Raw genomic sequence first — 25,009 nt, 5'->3', positions numbered from 1 at the left:
AATATGTACCCGCATGCATCAAGAAAGTTGTAATATTCCGAGAGATGATCGAAGAATGGGTTACGCCAGAGAGACGCTGTAAAGCGGCGTGTCTCGGCGCAACTTGATGAAGTATAATTGGCGGCGTGATTGGTTTTCTAACCTTTCACTAATGTGAATGATTAGAGGATAGATAAGTGAAACGCGTCAAGCATTCGCAAGCGAGAGTCTTTGAGAGAGAAGCGATTAAAACTTTGTTTCGCATGGCCGTACTTCGGACCTAAGTTAATATGTACCGCGAGAACCGATAGATAAGGCATCAACTTTCGCTCTACTCGATGATTAAGACGAAAGACGAGGCGTAGCCGTCCGATGAAGACGTTCGGAAAATTATTATTAAACAATGAAATCTATTATTAATTGTGCCTCGTGTCCTAATCTTTTCTCCTTGATTACAATGGAAGATGTAGCGACTAAATTAATTTATAGGAATTATGATTGAATTTAAAAGCTGTTATTTCAATTAATTTGAGAAGCTATTAATCTTAATCTAAACTAAAAATATAATAAAATATAAATATAATTAATATTAATACTAATCTTGAGATAAAATGTTGGCTATGTACTTTATGCTTTATATGAAAATGTATTAAAATAAGTGACAAAGTATATTTATATTTAAGTTGTCTATAATGGCAAGTGTCCATTAAGGTGAAGAATAAATTACTTAATCTAATTTAATAATTTATTTTATAATCTAATTTAATTTAATTTTATAATCTAATTTAGAAATACTTCAATTAAAGTAACAGATAAATTAATTTATGAGAATAATAAATAAGAAGGATATAAGGATATCTTATATTAGCTGTCAAAAAACAACAAAATAATTAATTCCCAAAGATATTTAGAAAAATGTCTATCAATCTACAACGTAATATTGCACGTTAATCGTTTTACGAAGTAGATTATTAATTGAAACACAAGACATAAACTGTTATCTCTATAAAATAATTTGTGAAAATGTTAATTATACATGCAAAAAATCAAACTAGTTTCTAAGATATTATTACACAAGCTTACTCGACCTATAAAAATGTCGAATCAACAATTTTAATTAATCAAACGCTCGATTAGTTTATAAAAACATCAGAATGATAATGATGTTGCCTCCACTTCGCAGTTGTTACCTAATTATCGAGTATAAATCCCTCTCCCCTGCCACCCACCCCTGAATTAATTCAATGCAATTATTTAAAGGCGATAAATTGAACGTATATCCGATAATAAATATGGCGGAAATATCGGAAACAAGTTTTATATCGAATGTACGTAGACGAAACAGAGGAGAATTATTTTTTAAGGAAGGCGCATTCAATTTCCGACGCTTCGAAATGTGCTCTAGCGAAGGCTAATTGCCTACTGAAATGCAAATTTTTGCGCGCGCTCGCGCGATGCACGTGTAACTCGTATTATATCGCACGTTTTCCATATTCGGCACGTACGTTACGACTCGCTGAACATCTTTCGCGTATCATAATGATATCCGGCGTATAATTTGAGCTAAATCGAACACCAACGCAAGACACCTACGGTTTTCGATTTAAAATCCTGCGCGCACCGCAGCAAGAATTACGTCTGAAATTAATCAAACGGAAAATCCGATTAACCCCTGGCCGCACAATTCGACCGCGATTCGTCGCGAATCGCGCTTTTAATAATAGTATGCAAGCTAAAAGCGTTATTATTTGGGCCAGGAATGCGCAGAAATTTCTGCTGAATCGATTACCGAGTGAATATGTAATGTCATTTATACGAAAATACGGGGCCATCGATATTATTCTATTAGTCTCTCTCTCTCTCTCTCTCTTTCTTTCTGTCTCCTTCAATACACAGAAAAAAGAACATTCTTGTTTTGAAAATATATTTAGTTTTAACAAGGAAATCTTGAGAGATTATATTGCGTTAATTAAAGAAAAATATAATTGCCTACTTGAATGAAATCATTTTATAATTAATTCAATCAAGAAAAATTTTTATGATTTAAGATTTATTTTTCTTGAATGGAAAAGAAACAATGTTAGACAGAAAATAACATTTTTAAATCAAAGATTATAATTTTCTTAAAATAGAATTAAATAATTCTATATTCTTGACAATATTAAAATAAGACTATAATATTGACTATAATATTGTCGTAATTTAAAATTATTAAATAATATAATATTGACTATAATATTAAATAATATAATCATTAAATAAATAAGTATTAATTATAATTATTAAATAATTAATTAATAATTATTAAATAATATAATATTGACTATAATATTGTCGAAATTTAAAATTATTAAATTCTTCCAAGAAGATTATAAATTGAAACAATGAACGCCTCAGTTTAAGTGTACAGGTTTTGACACTTATTTTTTTTTCTCGTTTTTAAGATACGTTCGATGAGAGATTTTTTTCCTCGCGTTCGATGGAGGATGAATCTTCGCGTCTCGACGCGAGCGATTCACGAATGCGTCGGGTTTTGCCATCGTATTTTATCCACACGCGTTATTCCACACGCGCGGCGTACTTTATCGTGGTGGTAGATCAGCGAACGAAACCAAGAACACAACCGTTCGTGCACGCGGCGTCATCCGGTGGATCGGCGAACGTGCGAAGTGCTTGAGATCTGATTTATGACACGATTCGCAACGATTCTCGCCGCGATTCTCCCCGTGTGTCACTGTGTAATTACAGCGCCGGAGATTACGATGCACTTTTAAATCCATCGACAAACTTTCTCATTTTGAGCACCCCGCAAAAAGCGAACGGATTAAATTAATCAATCGATAAAAAAAGAGCGAGAGCCGCCAATCGCAAATTATATAATCTTAAAATTAAAAATTTATTGGAATTTTTACCCCTGAAATTATTCGTCAACAAGTTATTATTGTGAAATATATATATATAAAATATTGATAATTTTTAAAATCAAAATATATAAGTGTTCTTGAAAAATTTTTTTAGTTTCATGATATATTTTTTGATTCGGCAAACTTCTGGGAATCCTCTCTAAATGACAGTTCAATTCTTAGCGACATGTATCATCGAAATCTGACTTGATCATCATTTTTATCGATTTTAATTCGAATTTTATTCCCGATGTAATATAAAACTAGTAAATCCGCGACATTACCATTATAATCTGCGAAATACGAGCTTCTGGATATATGCGAACCAGCCACTTCCTCCGCAAAGCTCCTTATATGAAGGATTTAGGGAAGCACGTTCTTTCGGGCGAATCCTATCCCCGGGATGCAGGCACTTATTCTGATTGGATAAAGTGAGGACGAACGACGAAGAGATTAAATACACTTCTCTTACACGTGTATGTTATATAATCCGACAGATAGTCATACTCGGTATAATAACGAAAATTTTCTGTAATAAGGTGAAATAGTGCATATGAACGATCACGTGGAAATGCGCGAGCGAATTAATTTTGGATTCGAAACATGGAGCATAACTGTTTCACGTTAATAATTAATTATTAGTTTAGTACACGTGTTAAATGTTAATATAATATCTTTTAATTAAATCAAACGTTATGTAATGAATATACAAGTGAATTAATCACGTGTAAAATTAAATAAATCAACAAAACGGAGAAATGGAATTTTGTACGGTACAAATTGTAGTAATAAATAATATTTAGCTCGTAATTAAATAGAAAAAAAATATTAAATAACATTTTTTGATCTCCATCTTTTATCTAATTTTTAATTTTTTAATACTTTTATTCCTCTGTTTAATTTCTTAATAATGTGTAAACCTATCGGCACAAGTGTGTATTTGTCAATGACAGGAAAGTCTAGGCACACGTTATAATCTGATAATAAATGATTCAAGAGCAAATAACGATGATATAAAAAAGATACAAAGGGCATAAATGTACTTTGCTTCCTTTACGCAATTATTTTCTTTATTCCGTTTTCTTTTTTTCCGAATTGATAAAGAGCACGCTGATTCATACAATATATCTCTCAATATTATCTACATTTATCGCCGTTGCCATTGTCACCTATTTTCTACATGTATATATATATATATATATAAGTCACTTTTATGTCATAAAAGCGTAACTCGTGATGTCAAGAATAGTCACCACAGAGAAAAATGTATACTGTATTCAAGTAAAATTATTTATTAATAAATTTATTAGTAAATATTATTTATTTTAAGTATATCATAAGTTTGTATATCTGCAAATACATCACAAGTTCACCACAAGCATTAAATTTAACTGAATATATTTTGAATTTTAGTAAGTGCGCTCTTTAAAAGTGAATCAGTGTATTATCACTGTAATCAGTGTGTATATATATATATACTATACATATATACTATTTATATATACTTATATATACTACTGTATATATATATATATATATATATATATATATATATATATATACTACTTTCACTAGCGTGAATCAGTGTATTATCACTGAAAAACTAAATACTCACTGATTACAAGCAGTTATAAGTACAGCACTGATTACGGTGATAATACACTGATTCACTTTTAGAGAGCGGTATTTTAGTCAAGAATATTAAATTAAAACAAAAATTTGGTTTGCTTACTACAAAGAGTTGGCGTAAAATAAGTCTGATTTTTCTTTGATACAATTTTACAATATTCTTGAAGAGAAAATAAATTTTTCTTTTGAGTACATGATAGTGAGATTTTCTAACACTTGTGATGATATATTAAGACTATTATCAAGTATATTTTAAGACTATTATCAAGAATATATTCTTTGTTGAAGAAAACTACTTAAAAAAAATAATAATAAACTGAGTAATTACTTTTCTTGACAGTAGAATATTTTTCTCTCCGAGTGCACGATCAATTTGAAACGTCAAAAAAGTGTGCTTGCTACCTGGGTATTTATTTTGTATTTCCTCTATTTACTTTGTCTTTTAAATAAACCAAATAAAAAAAGAACGACTTTATTGATTGAGACATCGACAAATATTATTTAATTCGAAGCAATAATATTGAATTAAGTTGAAAAATTTCACAGTAATGCAGCCCGATTACTATGATTGTAAAAAAATATATAAATCTTACGAGAAAAAAAAAATGGAAGGAGAGTAATAGGACTAAATGAATCGCAGGATAAAATGCACTCCCTCCTCGCTCCCGGCGCTTTAACATTTGTTTCGCGAAACCGGTTAACGTTCTCGCGTGTGCAACGGTGCCGCAGAGAGATCTCGCGTAAAGAGAACAGCATGGAATAATAATAATTTCGCATCCGCACGCGGCGCGTTATAATAATCTCTCGACGCGCCGGCGCGATTTTACGAACGAACGAGCGCGAACTTTCATTCGCGCCGCGGCGGGAGCCATATATCGGTCTAATATAGATGCCGGGGCGCGATAAGGTCGCCCTTTCATGCCAGCCGTCTCGATAAAACGTATCCCTCATTTAGCCGCCAGTGGTGTCACGCACAGGTACAAATCGCATTCCACGTGCGATCGCATTCCAGGCGCCCCGAGACCCGCATCCCCCACGTGTATCTTTGTACGATTTCGACATCTCCCGATATCGCGTCCCCCTCGGGACTCCTTGCGACATCGCGCTCCCTTCGGGAACCTCCCTCCCCCATATCGCATCCGTATTGCGTCAACGTGACGAAATATAGTCGAATGACAATCTGTGACGAAATAGGACTCACGCTAGGATCGCGTGCTCGAAAAGGCGCATGTGAGCTGGAAACGATTTGAGAAATTCGCGTGGGTTCTCTCGGCGAATTAAATTGCAAGTATCAATATTCTTATTCCTCGAAGCGGATTTTCCTCGACGAATTTTAATTTCAAATGAAGACATTCTGCAAAAGGATACATTTAAATATCGCGAAAACTGGGTAAACCTTGATGCTTCTTATAAATTTATTTTCGTTCGAAATTAATAGCGCCGCTCGAAATTAAGGTCGATACGTTGTTAAGTAAAATGGTTTTCCGATAATATACATTTGTCTGATTCAGCCGTTTAATTGAATATTCATAATGCATAATTATAAAATAAAAACGCGTATAATGTATAATGTATAATGTACACTCGATTCGATTGACACTTGTGAATAAGTATTGCTTCGGGATTCATAATTAATTTCTTTCCTCCCTCTTCTCTATCATTGCACGTAATCCGCACGAATATATGATTGTTTGAGCGCCATTTCCCGAAAAGTTTCGCAGTTTATCGAGATCAAAGCATTCATTATTTGCGCAATTTCAAAGTTGAACGATCTTTCCGAGCCTTTATGGGTCTCGATATATAATTGTATCAAGCGCTCTGCAAACATCGGATGAAATATGATGAAACTTAAGTAATGAACTGACTCGAAACTCGATCTCCAGTCGACAGTACATAAATCAAATAAGAAGCTGGCTCTCGTGTCCCGGTCGGAAAGATACATAGTAGCGGTTGCCATTACGATTTTGTGTGCTTCTTACTCTTATTCATCGTCAACAGGTCAGACCAGCTCCGAGAAAACTAACGTCGAAACGTTCCTCGGCACGAAAGTAAGCGAGGAATCTCTTACACGAGAGAAGGAGAGAGGGGCTATGCATCAATGTTGCATCGAAATAAGACGGTATCGAGTGTTTGCTACAGCGAAAAGCACCTACGATATTTAAAATTTCTTGTGCAATGTAATATTAACGCTTGATCGCGCGCTTATGACAGTTACATGTAAATCGACCTGTAATCATATACCCTTCATCTGTCGTTATAAGAATTATCTCGTGCACTTTGTATTTTCTTCAGGATAATTCCACTCCAGGATAATTCTTTTCAACACGATAACTGCAAGAAAATGCTATATTGATTAATGTTTAAAATAATATAATTAATAAAAAATAAAATAAAATAATATAATATAATTAATATAATTAATATACTTAATATAATATAATTAAAAAATCATCTTTGCCCCTTCTAACAAATACTTCAAAAATATATTTATTAATTTCATAAGAAGCTATTATTTTATTTTATTTTTATTTTTATTAAATAAATATCTATTCGATGCAATTATTTCTTTCGAATCGAAACTTGGCAGAGTTAAAAATGTTCTTGCAACTGATTCGTTATAGAGATCTGAAGTTACAGTCGACCGATTATTTTTGATTCTGACTTTACGATGTACAGGACAATGGACGACGCATTTGAGCTGTTTGTCATCGCGCGATAAGATGTACGTGTCTCATCGAAGACCGAGTGTCGTCACGTGAAATCTATCTACGCAACAAAGTAGCGTAAGTGACGAAAGAGAGAAACTGTTAGCGAGTATAACTACTATTTTTACGATTCACGTGCCTCAGGTCCAAAAAAAAAAGCTCATACGCGTTGGTTACCTCTGACGCATTCGCAGCGATTGCATTGCTCATGCAGGTGACATATTTATAGGCGAGCGAGATCTTTTCCTTTTGTAATGCATTCGGCAAAAAGTGTATAAATCGATCGATTCAATCGCGCGTGCGATGTGCTTGATAATGCTTATGATAATGAGCGAAAAAATTAAGCGTATTTTAATTACGTTGTTTATCAGATCACTTTTTTAGAAATTAGACATTTTTATAAAAGTATGTAAGACATTGTATGGTATCAAACATATTGCATCATTGACAGCTACATTTGATGACAAATTTTTCATTTTAACTAAAAAATTTGACGGCTTGTTTTCTTCGCATTAAATGGCACGATCAATCTCAATCAACTTCTTCATTAAATTTCCTAAAAATTTGAGCTACATTTCATTTCAAAATTCCATCTAAAAATCAATTATTTATTTATATCTTCAAACTGATTCGTTAAAACTCTTTAATATTTAATTTAATTCTAGAAAATAATTATATTATTACTAATACCCAATAACGATTAAACAAGTAATCGTAATTTTTCCTTACTTTATTCCATCATACGCATGTTTTAAATTAGATTTCTCTTCAGATGTGGTATATAAGGTGTAATAAAAATTTCTATCTTACGGAGAGAGAGACGCATTACTAGCACGAGCGTAATAGGACTTGCGCAAGCAATTCTTTGATAGAAAATAACGAGGAAAATCGTTTGCGGCGAGTATTCCCGATTGTCGGAATGTGGCGTAATTATTTTTCAATGCCACGCGTCCTGCTATCACAGGCGGGTTACGCTTATTATATAACAATAAGAGCAACAATAAGGTTACCCACATTACGCCACTTTCTCTTAACGAGCGTAATGCATGGCCGATGCGCTTCAATCCAGTCTTCGAGTCACTTCTGATCGAGTTTCTCGCCACTTGCCACGACTCGGGCAATAAAAACAATGATAAAAAAATTAATATACATAACGAAATTACTGGCAATTAATAAAGTTTTATCGAAACGGTCGTGTAATTTTTTTATATATTTAATTAAAAGAAAATATTTTATCGAGAAATAAATAGCATCTAATTTATTCAATTTTTAAACGCATTCATGTTACAGAGAAAATAAATGTAATTCATTTATTTATTGCATTATATATGTAATTGACAATTAACCGTGTAACTAACAGTTAAATAATTTGTAACATTACAGATAATACAGGCTAATATAAAATTACTGTTTTTTCCTCATAATCCGTTGGAACGCATTTTTCTTTCTTATTGTTAGAAGGTGTGGTTAATAAAAAAAGACTATACGACCGGTAACCTCCTGAAATAGCATCTAAGAGATAGAACGATTTATCGACGTTTACTATTTTTTATAAGAGACGTTTCATCTATTCGAAAAAACATCTTATTTGAATAACTTGACGTCAATTTTCCTTAATTAAAATGGATAATTATGAATCATGAGTAGAGAATAAGAAATAAGAATTATTTAACATAATTTAATAATGTTAAAAAAATTAATAATCAAACTTCAAGTCGAATTTGTCTTCAACATAAAGTCGACACGATTTAAAAAAGTACGTTTTATCATTTTTGAAATATTATTTTTGGCAGAATCTCGAGTTTTAAATATTAAATAGCTTTCCCTATATAATTTTGATATCGAAATCAAAAATATATTTAGAAATTCAAGTTTACGCTTTTAAATAAACATTATACAGTAACAGTAGTTTAATTTAGATATACGTTCAAAAATAAACGAATTAATAGATATGATTAATGAGCACGGTTCTATTCTCGATATTTTGATATTTAATCGCATGCAAATTTACCAACACACACACACACACTTGGCCGTGTCTCGTGTAAACATAATAAAATTATTACTAGATATAGACATGTTATTTCGGCAAATAATCCACTACAAAAGATTTCAATGAAATATGACCGAAAAATAAATGTTCTTTCTTTAGAAAGGATATAAACACACGCGTGAAAATTGCCAAAAACTGAGAGTACCAAGAGATCAAGTGTGACTTGAGTCTTCGCCAAACACTTTTGCATTCTAGTGGACAGTATTGCCATCTCTCACACGTGAGATCCAGAAGGTTGACGAGTCGACAAGAAAGCGTACTTAAATTAAATTAGTAAACAAAACACATAATAATATACATAACCGAAATGATATAATAATTAAATATAATCCAAATATAATCCATTCAAATTATAACGTTTCAATTGTCAATTGTAAATGTTAATTCAAGAATCGCGTGTCGATTTTATTCTAATTTCGATATCGGGTCAGATTCCGATGAATGAAAATGACCCCGACTATTCGCGACAATAGAAACGCTCTCTATCAAATCATAAATTTTTAATGCGTTCTACGAATTCCGATCTCCCGTCCTTTTATCGTCCCCGACAAGAGACAGAGCGGTGAGAGTTTTGCAGGCGTTGCGTTCTTTATGATCTGTTCGTGATTAAATCATAACTCATACGTCGCAGAATTCCGCAAATGCGACTGACTCACAACTCACGACGACGAGCGAGCGGTCGTCGGTAAAATTAACTAATTATAGGTCGCAATATGCGCGAGGCATAAATATATTCTCCGCTGGTTCCGTTTTAAATCCGCGGAACTCGAAAGGGATAAATTGCTCGCGCGTTTTTGTCGCCGATGAACGACTATCAATAATGTAAATGCGCCTTAATTGTGCGCATAATTTAAAGAGGCGCGCGGGACAACATCAAGTATGTATCATAATTTTAATCGTTAAATTCATCTCTACCATACATCTACGGAACATTATCCTTTTTTATTCACGAGTTCCTCAATTAATTCTGAATCTTTTTGCAATTTAAAGTATCTTAGGTGGAAATTTTAAATAAAATTTCTTAATCCTCTTTGGAGCAGTGCTTGACAAAAAACTGATCGACTAACTTTCTTAAATAATTACGTTTTAATGCGAAAAATTAAACGACTTTTTTATTACATATATTATTATATATATTATTACATATATTATTATATATTATTTACATATATTATTATATATAAAATGTCAAGATGCAAGCTCAAGTCGCGTTAATGGGACAATATTCTGCAAAATATTTAGTAAAAAAAAAACTCACGCGAGCAAATCATGTGGCTGACAGGCGATCGCGGTGAACACCCTGTATACGGGCGAAGCTGCATCTCATTTTTGCACCAAGGCATATCCCGCGCCATTCTCTCTCTGTCTCTCCGAATAAGCTAACTATATAAATCCGACTGGATATCGCGCCGGGACTGCACACGGCGAGATTAATGTGATTACCTGTGTTCAGGTAACAGTGACACGGTGTGAACTGCCCTTGAGTGTGCCTGCCTCCCCGAGATGCTGCGCCGGCAACGTCGCAATTCCGTGTCACACGCATATACGCACGCACGCACGCACGCATGCACGCATGCACGCGCTCGCGGCGCTGCCGTCGGCGCGATTTGACTTTTCCGATGTGCGAAAAAGTTTTTTTGGACACTTGGATCCGATAACAGCGCGACGATGACGATGACAATCAGAAACCATTTTCGTCGATATCGATTTCGAATCTCGATCGACGCACCTTATCGCGAATTATCGCAGAAAACTTGGCCAGTGTTGCCAAGAAGACGCGATTGTGTCACTTTGATACATCACAATGACACGTTATTGGGTGTAAACAATTACTGCAATAACTGCAAACGTGTGCGTAAAGAGAAGGAAAAATTGCATGTGCATGATTGAAATTTCAATGCTACGAATAAATAAATATCTCATCTTTCTCTAGACTTTTGTATATAATTTATCATAATGTATTTTATTGATATAAAAAAAAGTTATGAAAGCAAAGATTTGAAACTGCTAGAATAAGCTCATTAGAAAGTGGCATTACACTTTGTATTATTACATTTTTGCCGAAGATGACGTCACGCTATAAGAATACCGTAAATTTTTCTACAAGCGAGCAGCTATAAATGTCTCGTATTATTCTCAGAGATCTCCACCGATAGATTAAAACAGATTAGATAAGAAAAATATAAAGAAACAAATATTTCATGTAGAATGTTAAAGCGCTCAGCTGACTGAAACGTTACGACCGTAAAGGAAATCGCGGGAGTCGGAGTGAATAATAGCCGGCGAATAATCTCGAGTCTAAAAAAAAAAAAGTTAATCCGTTGCGAATTTGCTTATCTGGCTCGGAAGTCCCATCTCCGTGACGGGCATCTCCAATTGCGAGTCCCAACGCGATCTGCCAACAAAATTCTACTTCTATAGAGGCTAGATTATGGTATCTCGACGCTCTTTTTTACGGGATAGCCACAAATATACGGTTCTCGTAACAAGTTTTTTTTGTTCACGTCTTTTTCCTCAAAAAAAAAAAATTGCAATCAGATATATGTTTTCACAATTTTTTAATATTTAATCGGCATCGATTAATCTTGAATATAAAATATGTCTCGATGTAAAAAGAGCGATAAAATATCCATATTAATATATTGTAATGTATGAAAAAAAATATTAAATCATTACTTCTGTTTCTCTTTGTCGAGTTGTTAAATATACAGATATGAAATGCGCGATTAAAAGCTAATGACAGCAAACGTATCTTTAATTTGCTTTGATTATATCTTGACAGTGACACAGAAAATGATAATCAACGGCTGATAAAATCAAAGAAAGCGATCGATGCGCAATAACAACGAGTAGCTCTTGCTTTGTAGAAAAACAACGATTCGGAGATGTAATTTAAATTTTGTGCGTACTATAATTTGCGAAAAGTATGCTATAATAAAACAACATTAATACCATATCAACTACAATAACTACAATATTAACGTTGTTATTATTTTTAAAAAACAAAGACAAAGTGTTTAATATAATTTGAAAAATTACATTAAAAACTACAAAGACATTTATCTCTTCAATTTAAATTATTATTCTTTTCAGAAAGCTTCACGATTTTTTTATATCAAACAAAATTAAAAATGAATTTATTTTTGATATAAAAATTATTTAGATATAAGAAATTAAATTATGTATTCCTGTTTAATTAAATTACAAATCTCTGTAAAAATTGCATTGTAACGACAAAAAAATACATCATTCTTCCTTTGATTTTGCAAGATTAAAGAGCGCGATCAAAAAGGGAGAGGAGGAAGAATAAAGATTTGCACGCGAGCGATCGCAATCATCGCACATTCCCCGGTTGTTATTTCTCGGCGTTTGGAAAAACCGTTTCTCTTATTGCCATTGTCGTTTCACACCATCCGACTACTTTGACCCCCGACCTTATGCTTTTGCCGAGCGAGCTTATGTGTACATAAGATACGAACGAATCATACTCTTAGAGCCGGTTAGACTTTACTACAACATTATTTTATTCACTAGCGTTAATTTCTTCGCTTTCAACTTGAACTCCACCTTAATAGATTTTTAATTCGATACTCGATTACGAAGAAAGGATTAATTGAAACGCGTTGGATGTAATAAAAAGTGAGGAATTTTCTTGTAAATTTTTGCAACAAATGATAAAAAAAACTACATCGTGTAGAAACATTAACCGTGACACGACATTTTCGTTGAATGATTGATAACTTTCCTTGAATCCACGCAGAAAAAAAGGACATTCATGTTTTGCAAATATATTTAGTTTTAACATGGAAATCTTGAAATGAGATTCTATTGCGTTAATTAAAAATGTAATTGCTTGAATAATTGCTTACTGGAATGAAGCCATTTTATATAGTTCAATCAAGAAAAATATATTCTTATGATTTAAGATTTAATTTTCTTGAATAGAAAACAATGTTAGATAGAAAATAATATTTTTAAATCAAAGATTATAATTTTCTTAAAGTAGAATTAAATAATTCTATATTCTTGACAATTGCAATATTAAAATAAGACTATAATATTGTTGAAATTTAAAATTATTAAATTCTAAAAATTCTAATTAAATTCTATTAAATTCTAAAAATTCTAATTTAAAATTATTAAATTCTCCTAAGAAGATTATAAATTGTTGCGAACATACGAAACAATGAACGCGTTAATTGTATACAAGTTTTGATACTTATTTTTTTTCTGTGCACACACATCTCTGAATCTAACATGCATAAAAATGCAAGACATTCTCGCGTATACAAATTTTGCAAATGTTGAATAAAAATGTATGCAAATTTAACTTTTGCTATGACACTGCATCAAAACTGATAGGCAAATCTGAAAGTTGATGACAATACGTGAAAAAAATTATGTACGTCAAGCGACACCATTCGAATTGTATGTTAATTAATGGTTACAATATAATTCATTGCTCACAGAAGGTGAGAATAATAAAGAATTTTAACATGTGATTACGTGTCTCTGCATCTTTATGAAATGCAAAGTTATCGCGAGTACAACGTGAAAATTTTCGTTTCCAAATAATTATAAAAACAAAAAAATAAGACACATACGTCTTCTTATCTGCGTAAACGAGATAATTTTATTAATACTAAACAATAGCACTTTGAAATCATCGCGGTCCCGTATCTCTAAAAGATAGGAACAAAGAAAAAATATATCGCGAAAAAATCTTTGTCCAGAAAACAAAATAAAATTTTTGCGATAAAAAAAATATAACACACTTTCTCTCTCTCGATTCGAATAATACAACTTTCCCTTTGTTTCCTTTTCTGTTCGCGGCTAGTTTTCAAAGGCAGTCGAATTGAGAGAAGACAACGGGAAGAAAGAGAAATTGATCGTCAGCGGGATTAAACACAAGACGCTCCTGTCAAATTGTACCCTCTCTTTCTCTCTTTCGAGATAGTAACCGAATTGTCTTGTCCGCCCGCGTCATTGGACTTGCCAGGCATCGCGATGCGATGATGATGTAACATTACCTTCTTTGTTCTACCTCATCGTGCGTGTTCGCAGACAGTTTGGACGGCTGAGAAATTGACGGACCTCGGACCTTTCCTCGAATCGTGCGAATCGGTATCGCGATTTTTGCGGTGCACGGTGCACCATAATTCTATCCCTCGAGAGCGCGCTGATAAAAAGCAAACTGTATAGTCGAGTATAAATACGAGCATCTCTCTCGTCGAATCAACACGCTCTGGTTCAAGCCTTTTTTTAAATTCGGTAAACATCGCCTGCTTAAATTTTTATGTGTATACAGAAAAAAAAGAAGTGTCAAATTAAAACTTGTATACTTAAACTAACGCGTTCATTGTTTCGTATATACGCAACAATTTATAATCTTCTTGAAGAATTTAATAATTTTAAATTTCAATTTTATAGTCTTATTTTAATATTGTAATTGTCACTTCAAAATCATATAATTATTTAATTCTACTTTAAGAAAATTATAATATTTGATTTAAAAATGTTATTTTCTATCCAACATTGTTTGTTTTCCATTCAAAATTAAATCTTAAATCATAAGAATATATTTTTCTTGATTGAACTACATAAAATGGCTTTATTCAAGTAAGCAATTATTCAAGCAATTATATTTTTCTTTAATTAACGCAATAAAATCTCTTCAAGATTTCCATGTTACAATTAAATATATTTTCAAAACAAGAATCCTTTTTTCTGTGTATAAAAAATATAAAGAAAAATAAGAGTCTTAAAAAAATTAGAAATCTTTAAAAGATGAAAAATTAAGATTAAAATTATATAGAAAAGTAAGTGTCTTTATTTTATCCTACCCTCTTTTATTTATCTTTGGAAAATAATTCGTAATAAAAAATTTTTTTCTAGGATAAATAAAGACTCTTATTTTTCTATATATTTTTAATCCTAATTTTTTTAAATATTAAATAATTGGTCATATTTTAATCTAGAAAATAAAGTCTTCTCGTCGTCATTCAAAGATGACGAGAAAATTTTGCTTTGCGAAAGAAGGCGGAAATGAAAAGAAATAAATCATTACGTAATCATGCGAGTTATAATATAAGATTCGTATAAAATGTACGAAGCAATCGTCGTAGCAATATTTAATGAGCCGCGACATCAAATTATCTCACATGCTACTCGATAATACTAACCGCTTCATACCGCCCCTTATCGTTTGTTATCATGCGCTCGCAAACTCAAGATAGTGTCATTTAACCAGTAGAAATAACAGATCATCGGGAAATTAAGCTTGTAGTTTATTTAGATTAAGATTCTTTTATTAAAGTTTCATCAATATTGTGCGATACCTCTCTCAAAATGTATCCTGTACTTGCGTATTGTACTTTGCACCGTGAATTATAATACATATGTGTAAAATCATTGTTTATCGATAACAATATTATCATTTCAAGTACTGCAAGATAAATGAAAATTAAATAAGTGTATGTATATTATTAAATTAATACATTATTAAATATATTATATTATTAAATTATATTATTAAATTATTATCAATATATTAATATATTATTAAATTAATTTATAGAGAGAAATTTGACAGTATTTCTAAAAAAATTCTGTTTTTTTTTTCCAAAATTCCTTCGTTAGAGATTTTCTAAAAAAAAAAAAGGCAAAAAGAAAAGGAATGAAATTCTCGGGACAAAAGGACGAGGAAATGCAGAAATCAGAGACATTCTAGTTACCGGAACTCGCGTTAAAGTTAACGTCGGTGGTTCGACAAGGCCATAAAATTTACAACGTTGTAAAAGCATACACTCTCGGACACTGATAGCAGCGACAACAAACGCCGCGCAGACGATGTCCTCTTATAGAGAGGGAGAGAGAGAGAGAGCACGCTTCCCGGCGTGCGCTGATATCCTAGTTTACGCCACGTCTCCTCCCGTTGTCGTCGTCGTCGTCGTCGTCGTTCGCGAATACGACGGTCGTGCGCATTAACGAAAATCAATAACCGATAATTATGGTCGCCGTAGCGTCTTCCCACCCCTCCCCCCTCGGCGGTGCCGTCGTCTTTGTTCTCGTCGAAATAATCCCGACTTCCGCGACGACGAGTTTCCCGAGGGCGAGGATTTTTGCGAGGAAACGCGAAACGCGGTCAACGCGATGACGCGAGGATAGTAAGATAAGGAAAGAAAGCCAAGGCGACGTTATTTTTCCCGCACGAATGGGACGGACGGACGGATAGACAGACGGACGGACGGACAGACGGATGGACGGACGGACGCACACAGTCGCGGCCGGCCGGCTCGACGATGATGAGGGAGGCCTGGCAACATCAGAGACCGGAGAGGGAGAGGATCTATATCCCGACTCGGCGAGACCCGGTGCGCTCGGCTAGGCTCGACAACGCTCGCCTCGTCGTCGTCGCGACCACGTGACTCGCGATACGTTCTCTACTCGCTATTCGGCAAACATCAGACCGATCTCCGTCCCGCATATTCGCCTCTCCTGACATATGCGTCGAAACAACAATGAGAGAGAGAGCGAGAGAGGGTCGTTTCCGACACGAGCGCGTGCATTTTTTTTACGATCAGTCTACGCGAAATATTGATAACGTCGAGTTTTTTTTTTTTTTTCGGCACACTCCGTATGCTTCCTCTCTCGACGGGTTATTTAGTATTCGCACAGATACTCACATTGTGTCGCCGGCGACGGGATCGGTTACGCGGCGCCCACCGCAGCTAGCCAAGTTTCTATTTTGCTACATGTGGCTCGCACGCCGCGTGCAGCGTGCGTCGACAGTGACGCATTGCGTACACGCTGTGCTACTTGCGGACAGCGCCCGACAATGCGATGCTCCCCATCGATTTCCTCGTCCACTAAATATCACAATTGTATTATTTCATTTTTTATTATTTAATCGTATTATTTAAATTTAATATATGATCAACCCCTCTCCTCTCAAAATACCGGAAAGAATCTTATGGTCATTATCAGCCGATTTAAATTCCAAAAAACAAACGGAAAAAATGCGATCTCGTAACAAGGTTGTTCGTAATGTCGGGAAGGCGACGCTTTTTTTTTTGCCGTGCGTACGAGCTTTTTCTGGCGCAAAATCGGTGGCCCCGGCGCGCCTCGCAAAAGCGGCAAACCTCGCAAACACGTGCGGCCGAAACGCAAAAATGCAGCTCCCGCGCTCGGCTTGCATTCATTTGCAACGCGCGCCTCGTTCGAGCCGCTCTCTTTCTCCTTCTCGCGCCTACCTTTCCGGTGCGCGGCATGTGACTCACATCGGGTATCGCCGCATTCAAAAACTTCTCGTCGTGCGTTTTACTACGCGTTCGCGTCTTTGACCGATGGCGACTCGTTTCACGCGCGATCGACCGCGGGAACGCGAGCGCGAATTCCAGTTGCAAAGAAATATTATAATTAACTATTTGAATAATGAATGTACGGTTAAGTGTCACATTAAATGCCGACATAATATCCGATATCTCATTCGAACGATAAATGTTCGGTGAGACTCGGTATTGAATAATCCAAACATCAAGGGACGAAAGTTGATTTGGAAAAATTTATTTACACAGAAAAGAATAAGTGTCAAATCAAAACTTGTATACTTAAACTAACGCGTTCATTGTTTCGTATATAGGCAACAATTTAATCTTCTTGGAAGAATTTAATAATTTTAAATTTCAACAATATTATAGTCTTGTTTTAATATTGTAATTGTCACCTCAAGAATATATAATTATTTAATTCTGCTTTAAGAAAATTATAATCTTTGATTTAAAAATGTTATTTTCTATCTAACATTGTTTTCTATTCAAGAAAATTAAATCTTAAATCATAAGAATATATTTTTCTTGATTGAATTATATAAAATGACTTTATTCAAATAAGCAATTTTATTTTTCTTTAATTAACGCAATAAAATCTCATTTCAAGATTTCCATGGTAAAACTAAATATATTTTCAAAAGAAGAATGTCCTTTTTTTCTGTGTAAGAAACTTGGATTCAATCTAGCAAGTTTTTTAAATAATTGTTGCAACAAAGTATTTTTTTTTCACTTTTGAATTTTTTCTCCCTCTCTTTTCTTCTCTGACATACTTGTGACATTTAACAGCTGACATATATATATGCGTAATTCTATAAAAATAAAATATAAATAAAACTTTTCTATATAAATAAAATTTTCTCTTTCATTCAACACACATTCATCGCATAATTTTCCGTGGTCAAAACGACATCGATCTTTGTTGGACGCAGTCGCAGATACCTGAAGCCTTACTAACGTGTTGGAACGAATTAGAATGTCATGTCATCGGCCCGAGTTAAATCTTTACGTAGACTTATCACACGCCTTTTCAAATGTGTAATCTAAACGTCATCTCTCAAGAATTATTTCTATAAAATTACAAAAAAATGAACAAATTTACAAAAATTTAAACAACACAAATTTAAAAAAATCTTACGACTGCACGCATGTTTTCCTTATCGAATGTCGTAAATCTATCTCATCTGTTATACATATTGCAGGTGCAATGCATTCAGGAGAGCGCATCATCGGGCAAATTCCTTATCGCGACGAGCGTTTTCCGTGAGCAACGCTTGCATTCTCTCGTCGTTACGCGATATCTTATACTCGGCACAAGAGCGCTCTATCCGCAGGAATATCTCTCGCGGCGAGAAGTTTATCGATAATTTAACACACCGCCACGGAACGGAATCTATTACGACGATGGAGTGTTAAGTAGGCGGAGAGCGTTGCGTATACTTATACTGCGACTGGTAACGAGACGCCATAAGCGCTCAAGTTATCGGCCGATGTGCTTCCATAACGCGCAAATTATTGCGAGACAGATTTTATTGGCGAAAAATGGAATGTTAAATGCGATGTTAGATATTACCGGTAAAATTATGAAGGTTCGGGAGACTTTAAGCGTCTCTTGCGCGCGGGTATTTAATTTTCCAACTCCAAAAATAAAAAACAAATCGAGGGCACCTCGAACCAGCGCAATCTCAGCTCCGGATTTTTCACGATGACAGATACTTGCGTGTAAAATTTTTAAAAATATTTAACAAATATTTAATAAATAAAATTCATAAATATAATTAAAAAAATATAAATCTTATCTATAAATTATTATTACGAAAATTATGTAAAGCGTATTAAAAAATCGCACCAATAAAAATAGTCCAAGTAAAAGCCTAAAGATAAATGGGTAACAATAAAAAGAAAATTTACGATAAATCCAATTAAGTCCCGTACGTCTCGCGCCGTATATATCTATCGTACGAGCCATAATTTCGCCGTGCGATTATTTCCTTCCCTATTATCCGCGAAAAATCCCGATCCCGGCCGTTATTAGCGATAGTCGGGACGGAGAGATGCAAAAGAATAGTTGGCGGTCGTTTGATAGCGGCGGCAACGGATACTTAAATGTCTACGAAGGAGGGGCCCCGTCATCGCACAGGATACGAGGGAGGGTATATATATCTCTCCCAGGTATATAAACAGACCTGGAGAGGAATCGGGGGGGAGGGGAAGGATAGGGTTCGATGTGGAAACTGCGTGGAAGATGCCCGAGGAAGATGCGAGACAGGTACTCCCCGAAAAAGGAGCAAACGGCAGGAGCGGGGCCGCCTCAAAGGACCCTGGCTCTCCTCCTCTCTCTCCTTAAACCTAAATATAACGGCCAGTCAAGTGCAATTCCTTTCCTCGATCACTCCACACGCCATATTGGGCGTGCGCATGGGACCGCGACAAGTCGGGACACCTTGTATATCTGGATGATGTCGAAAGTGAAAGTATCGGAAGAGCAAAGTATCGATACTTTGATACTAGTTACGTTAGCTCGGCACGTACAGAGTGTCCCAAAAATCCCTCGTCCTTTAAAGGACCACGTATTCGAACAAGCTTGCGATAAATTAAAAAAAAAATTCGGATGTTAAAGAATAATAAAGAATTCCAATTGCAATTTATTTCTATTAAAATTACCGTAGGAATTGTAGAAATATATACCGTCTACTTTTCATAGTGAATATAGAATGCCATAAATTTCTTGGTATGTGAGCCGCGTTACGAAATATTTCACGAATTTTAAGTTTGGAGAGCACAAAACGTGCCCTACTTTCGGTTATTCAAATGCTAACATAATTCTCCGCTGGTTTATTATAAATGTTACCTAATTCTCGCGCGAATCGACCTACGGTCAAGCTCAACGATTGAGCGCACGCGTAATTCTGGAAATTAAGAGACGATAGCGTGTGACGTCATTGGCATCTCTGACGTGGTTCCAACATGATATTAAACCGACCGACCGGTGACCCGGTCAGGACATTACCCTAAATAACTAAAAACATCCTAATAACCTGCAAAGCATCGAACAATGAACGTATCTATAAAGGGGAACTTATAATTGCCAGTTTAGCCCCCCCTCTTCGCGACCATTTTTCTGATCCTGATTTACACCGTTTGACATTTCGCGAAATAATAGAAATATCGATACCCCAATTTCGATAGTTGCAACTTAAATCGGATTCTCGAATAACGGAAACGTGTTTCGAGCAATAAACGTTTGAAGATTTCACATAAAAAACTGCAAATGCCATATATATTTATAATATTTGTTATGAGAGGAAAATCTAAGATGTATAAGAAATACTTTGCAATAATTTAATATACATTATGCCAAAAAGAATATAAATTTTGTTATCAGAGAACATTTTGTCATATCAAGGAGAATAAATAAAGTCTGAATTTATAAAAATTTGAGGGATATAAAATATATATCTTTTTCATGGTTTCCTCCTTAAATAAATAAAATATTAATTAAATTTTTAAATAGATAAAATATTATTTTTAAACAGCTTACATCTCGAGATTTTTTTATTTTGGCACTTGTAGAGTTTCAATGTCAAGTCTTCATTAATAATATGTTCGATAGAAGCTATTCGAACCATTGTGTGAACAATTAAATCCAATTAGATCCAATTTCCATCTTATTCGATTAGAAACATATTTAGATTGTATATAAAAAGCAATATATACGGTTTATATAGAACGATTCATAGGCATTTTCAATTTAAAATTTTTCAATCAACATTTCAACTTGTATCTAAAATTAGGATACACATGTTCTTCATGAACTTATAAAAATTAAATTTAATTGCTCTTGAATTAATCAAAGTCGTAGCCGGACGCTGTAATTAAATCGGGCAATTTGCAAACATTATAAATTATTTAAAATAGTTCGCGAAACAATTACAAGTCACTTTAAATATACAATACATAATTGTGCCAGAGGCTTGTGTTTTTCGTTTTACAATTTAAAATGAAAAAAAATGTAAAAATATAACTTTTATATAACAATAAATTTTTTAAATTAACACATTTTATATCCAAAAAAAGCATTATTTTTCTTCAATAATTGTAACTCTGCAAAATTCCAAACTTTAATATTTTGTCAAAATTTCATCGAGAAATATCATCAGTATTTTTAAAGAAATATTGTTTATAAATATTACAAAAAAAATATTGCTTTTAAACGGTTTAATATATTTAGAGGCCTCTACAGGTGCTACATGAATTTATTTATCGCCTTCGGACTGAAAAGACTACATGCTTTCGCAACATATTCCCGGGACATTAACTGTCTCGTTCTCCAAAAATTATTACCTCGCATTGTTCTCCAACTGCCCGATTTAATCTGGTTGGGCGCCGTGAAGGCTCGCACGACAAATGATAATTGTAACCAAGACAAATGGATCTGCGAAAGACTCACCCTGCATTTTCAGCGGCAGCAATGGACATGTGCCTCCTCTCATCAAGGGTGGGCGCGGCGTCGAATTGCCGAGGGAGATCCGTGGTAATGAATTGAGAGTCACGCGTACACGCGAGAGACTTTCTTCCCCTCTCTTCCTCGTCCTCTTCTGGTGTGACCACTGCTCTCGCGCACCAAGAAAAACTTTTCACCACCACACTGTCGATATCACCACTAAGCGAGGTCGTTAACCATCACTCGCGGCACCAGTATCACAGAAATCAACACTCTTGGTCGCGATTCAAGTAAAAAAAGAAAAGGAAAAAAGCCCAACGAGAGAGAAAAGCGAGGTTCGAATTCACACGTTGGTTCGTATATCGTACAACACACACGGTGTCCCGAAAGTATCTTCAGAGGTACCTCGGAAGTTGTACACGCGCGAGTGGCTATCGTTCTCGATTAATCGCCGATTAGCCGACAGAGCTCGACGGTGACATCCGGTGATGAGTTGGAAGCTGCATCATCCTTCCGCCGATGATTCCCAGTCGTCTTCCCAAGCTCGACGACATTCGATATAGCCCGTGCCACTGTCGAGCACGCCGTCTTTTTTCTCCTCTCTCTCTCCCACCTCCTTCTTCTCTCTCTCTCTCTCTCTCTCTTGCACTCCGAAGGATACACAGACGGGCAGGTGCAGGCGAGAAACGTTGCCTTGCACGAATCGGCTCACGATCACGACAGAATTTCGAGCGGCCTCGGCTCAACCGAGAGCGATGGCGTGATCGATGATGGACGTGATCTCTCTATCGAGACGCGTACACGTCGTCAGGGTGGGTCCGTAGCACGAGCAGTGGGAGTGTCTCTTCCCCGAAGAGCCGGGCCTCTCTTCGATTCTCTTCTTCCCCTCTCGACAGATTATTTCCGATGTTTTCGATCTCTCCTCGAGAGCTTGAGAGCGAGGTCGTTTTTTACTTCAAACTCTTCCTGCCGCCGAAAGCTCCACAGGATCTTCCTCGAGTAGGATCTTGCTTGAACCGGAGTTTCTTCCCGTCGCTAAGGATCCTGTTGATCCTTCTGCAGTTTTTATTTTTCAAGTCCACCAAGTTCAACGGTTTTTTGCGTCGGGTAGGTCGTGAGCGGACTCGATCCTGGAAACGATAACAATAAACGCAAGTGAGTGAGAGTGATAACTGTCGAGAAAGAAAGAAAAAAAAAGAATATATCGCGCTATAAAACATGTCCACATAACGCGTTAAACGAGCGGGACGGGTAAGAAGGATTGCGTCGCGCGTTACGTCAAATGCGTTACACGTTACGTTTGACGCATTTGCATTCGTTGACGAGATCGTAGCGCGCGCGTAGTCGTTGTGTCTCATTTGTGAGGTAATCAGCGGAATTATTAGCAAACAAATGATTATTGATACCTCTTGTCCGAGTGAGACGAGAATAACTGTTGAGATTCAAAACTGGATTTATCTCTCTCTCTCTCTCTCTCTGTATAAATATACATCATTTTTATAAATACTATTATTATATATCGTTCTTTTTTTATCATTAATTGCTTTCATATCAGTTGTTGAATTTAGCTATTAGTTTGCTATTATTATTATTTCAATTATATCATTATTCATTATTATTCCAATGACTTCAATCATTATTATTTATTATCGTTTCAATTATTTCAATTATTATTATTAAATTATTATTTCAATTATTATGTATGTATTTTGTGTTGAAAATAAAATATATTTAATCAAATATTTTGTCGTTTGTTTTTCTATGATTATCGAAATAAAATAATAACATTATTTTATATGTTAATTATAAATATATACATAGAGAGAGAGAGAGAGAGAGAGAAAGAGAGAGAGAGAGAGAGAGAGAGAGAGTGTGTGTGTGTGTGTGTGTGTGTGTGTGTGTGTGAGAGAGAAATTAATTATACATCTTTTAAGATACGTCGTTTTATTTTTCCACACAATAGCGCAGAAAGAAAGAAAGACAGCACGAGTGTAACCTTCATTTTACCAGAACAATGTTACCCATTGTGACACTTTACGAGATAACGTAATGTACTCGCAGGATTGCGTCTATTGTACTGGAAATAAATTTTATCACTGCACATTTTTGAAAATTATATTACTCGAACATATACGTGCAATATAAAACAGAAAATAAATATAATATATAAGAGAGAGAGAAAAACTGCAACTCCAATTATTACACAAGAATAAAATCTACGAGATAATAGCGATTTTCAAGATTAAAAATTCGCCCGTAAAGTCGCTAAAATAGTCACTCAACCTTGATCGCTTTTCGAGATAACGTTTACGTTATTACATGTCAATCGATGATTCTTTTAATCGAGACCATTGTTTTTCCGAAGGCAGTCGCACATGACGCATTCCTGCTCCAGCAAAATCGCGCTCACCCAAAGTCGCGGGAACGCTCGCCGCGTTTTTCCCTATTTTTCGGCGAGGCGGGGCAAGCGGAAAGGTTAAACGCATCCGCAACTAATGACAGGTTTCGAAATCGCCACTCGGCAGCACACAACAACTGTCGCTGTTCCCGTCGTCGTGTAGCCCGCGATGTAACCACGCGCATCACATGGCGTCGCGCTCGACGAGGAGAGGCACTGCCATTAATACAATAGCCCCGGGTGCGTGCATGCGCGGCGCATGTCCACACGGCCCATTCTCCTGCTTCCGAAACATATGTAGACCGTGGGCGCGTTTAGGAAAACTCGGGAGATCGATATCGTCGTCGGCTGGTCGTCGTCGACGTCGACGATGCTCCGCCCGTCGCGAATTTACGACGCACCACCGAATATTTTCCCGGCTGTCCCGAGCTCCTACAAATTAAATTTGCCGAATTAAAATTGTATCAATTAAGAAATAAGATGGAAGGAATTTTTCTGAGAACACGGATTCATCCGGTAATCATTTTTACGTTGTTCATTTCAAGGTTACCATGAATAAATTGACGCGAGA

The 25,009-nt window shown here is 35.2% G+C and overlaps 1 protein-coding gene across 3 annotated transcripts in view; it reads right to left on the bottom strand.

The window, feature by feature from the left end:
* LOC105254664 (nuclear receptor coactivator 3) overlaps positions 1-25,009 on the bottom strand; it is a 115,293-nt gene that overhangs the window by 85,699 nt on the left and 4,585 nt on the right. For 2 of the 3 annotated variants that reach the window (XM_011263483.3, XM_025413209.1), the window contains exon 2: positions 22,047-23,170. In XM_011263483.3, the coding sequence (XP_011261785.1) occupies positions 22,047-22,075 (29 nt within the window). In that variant the 5' untranslated portion in view covers positions 22,076-23,170. Of the gene's footprint in view, positions 1-22,046; positions 23,171-24,450; positions 24,473-25,009 lie in introns of those variants that run through there. The other variant, XM_011263484.3, reaches the window with a different exon arrangement.

Source organism: Camponotus floridanus, unplaced genomic scaffold (assembly GCF_003227725.1).
Source record: "Camponotus floridanus strain SB8 unplaced genomic scaffold, Cflo_v7.5 scaffold62, whole genome shotgun sequence".
Classification (NCBI taxonomy): Eukaryota; Metazoa; Arthropoda; class Insecta; order Hymenoptera; family Formicidae; genus Camponotus; species Camponotus floridanus.
The sequence above is the reverse complement of the archived record's forward strand: the minus strand, read 5'-3'. Positions and strand labels throughout refer to the sequence as shown.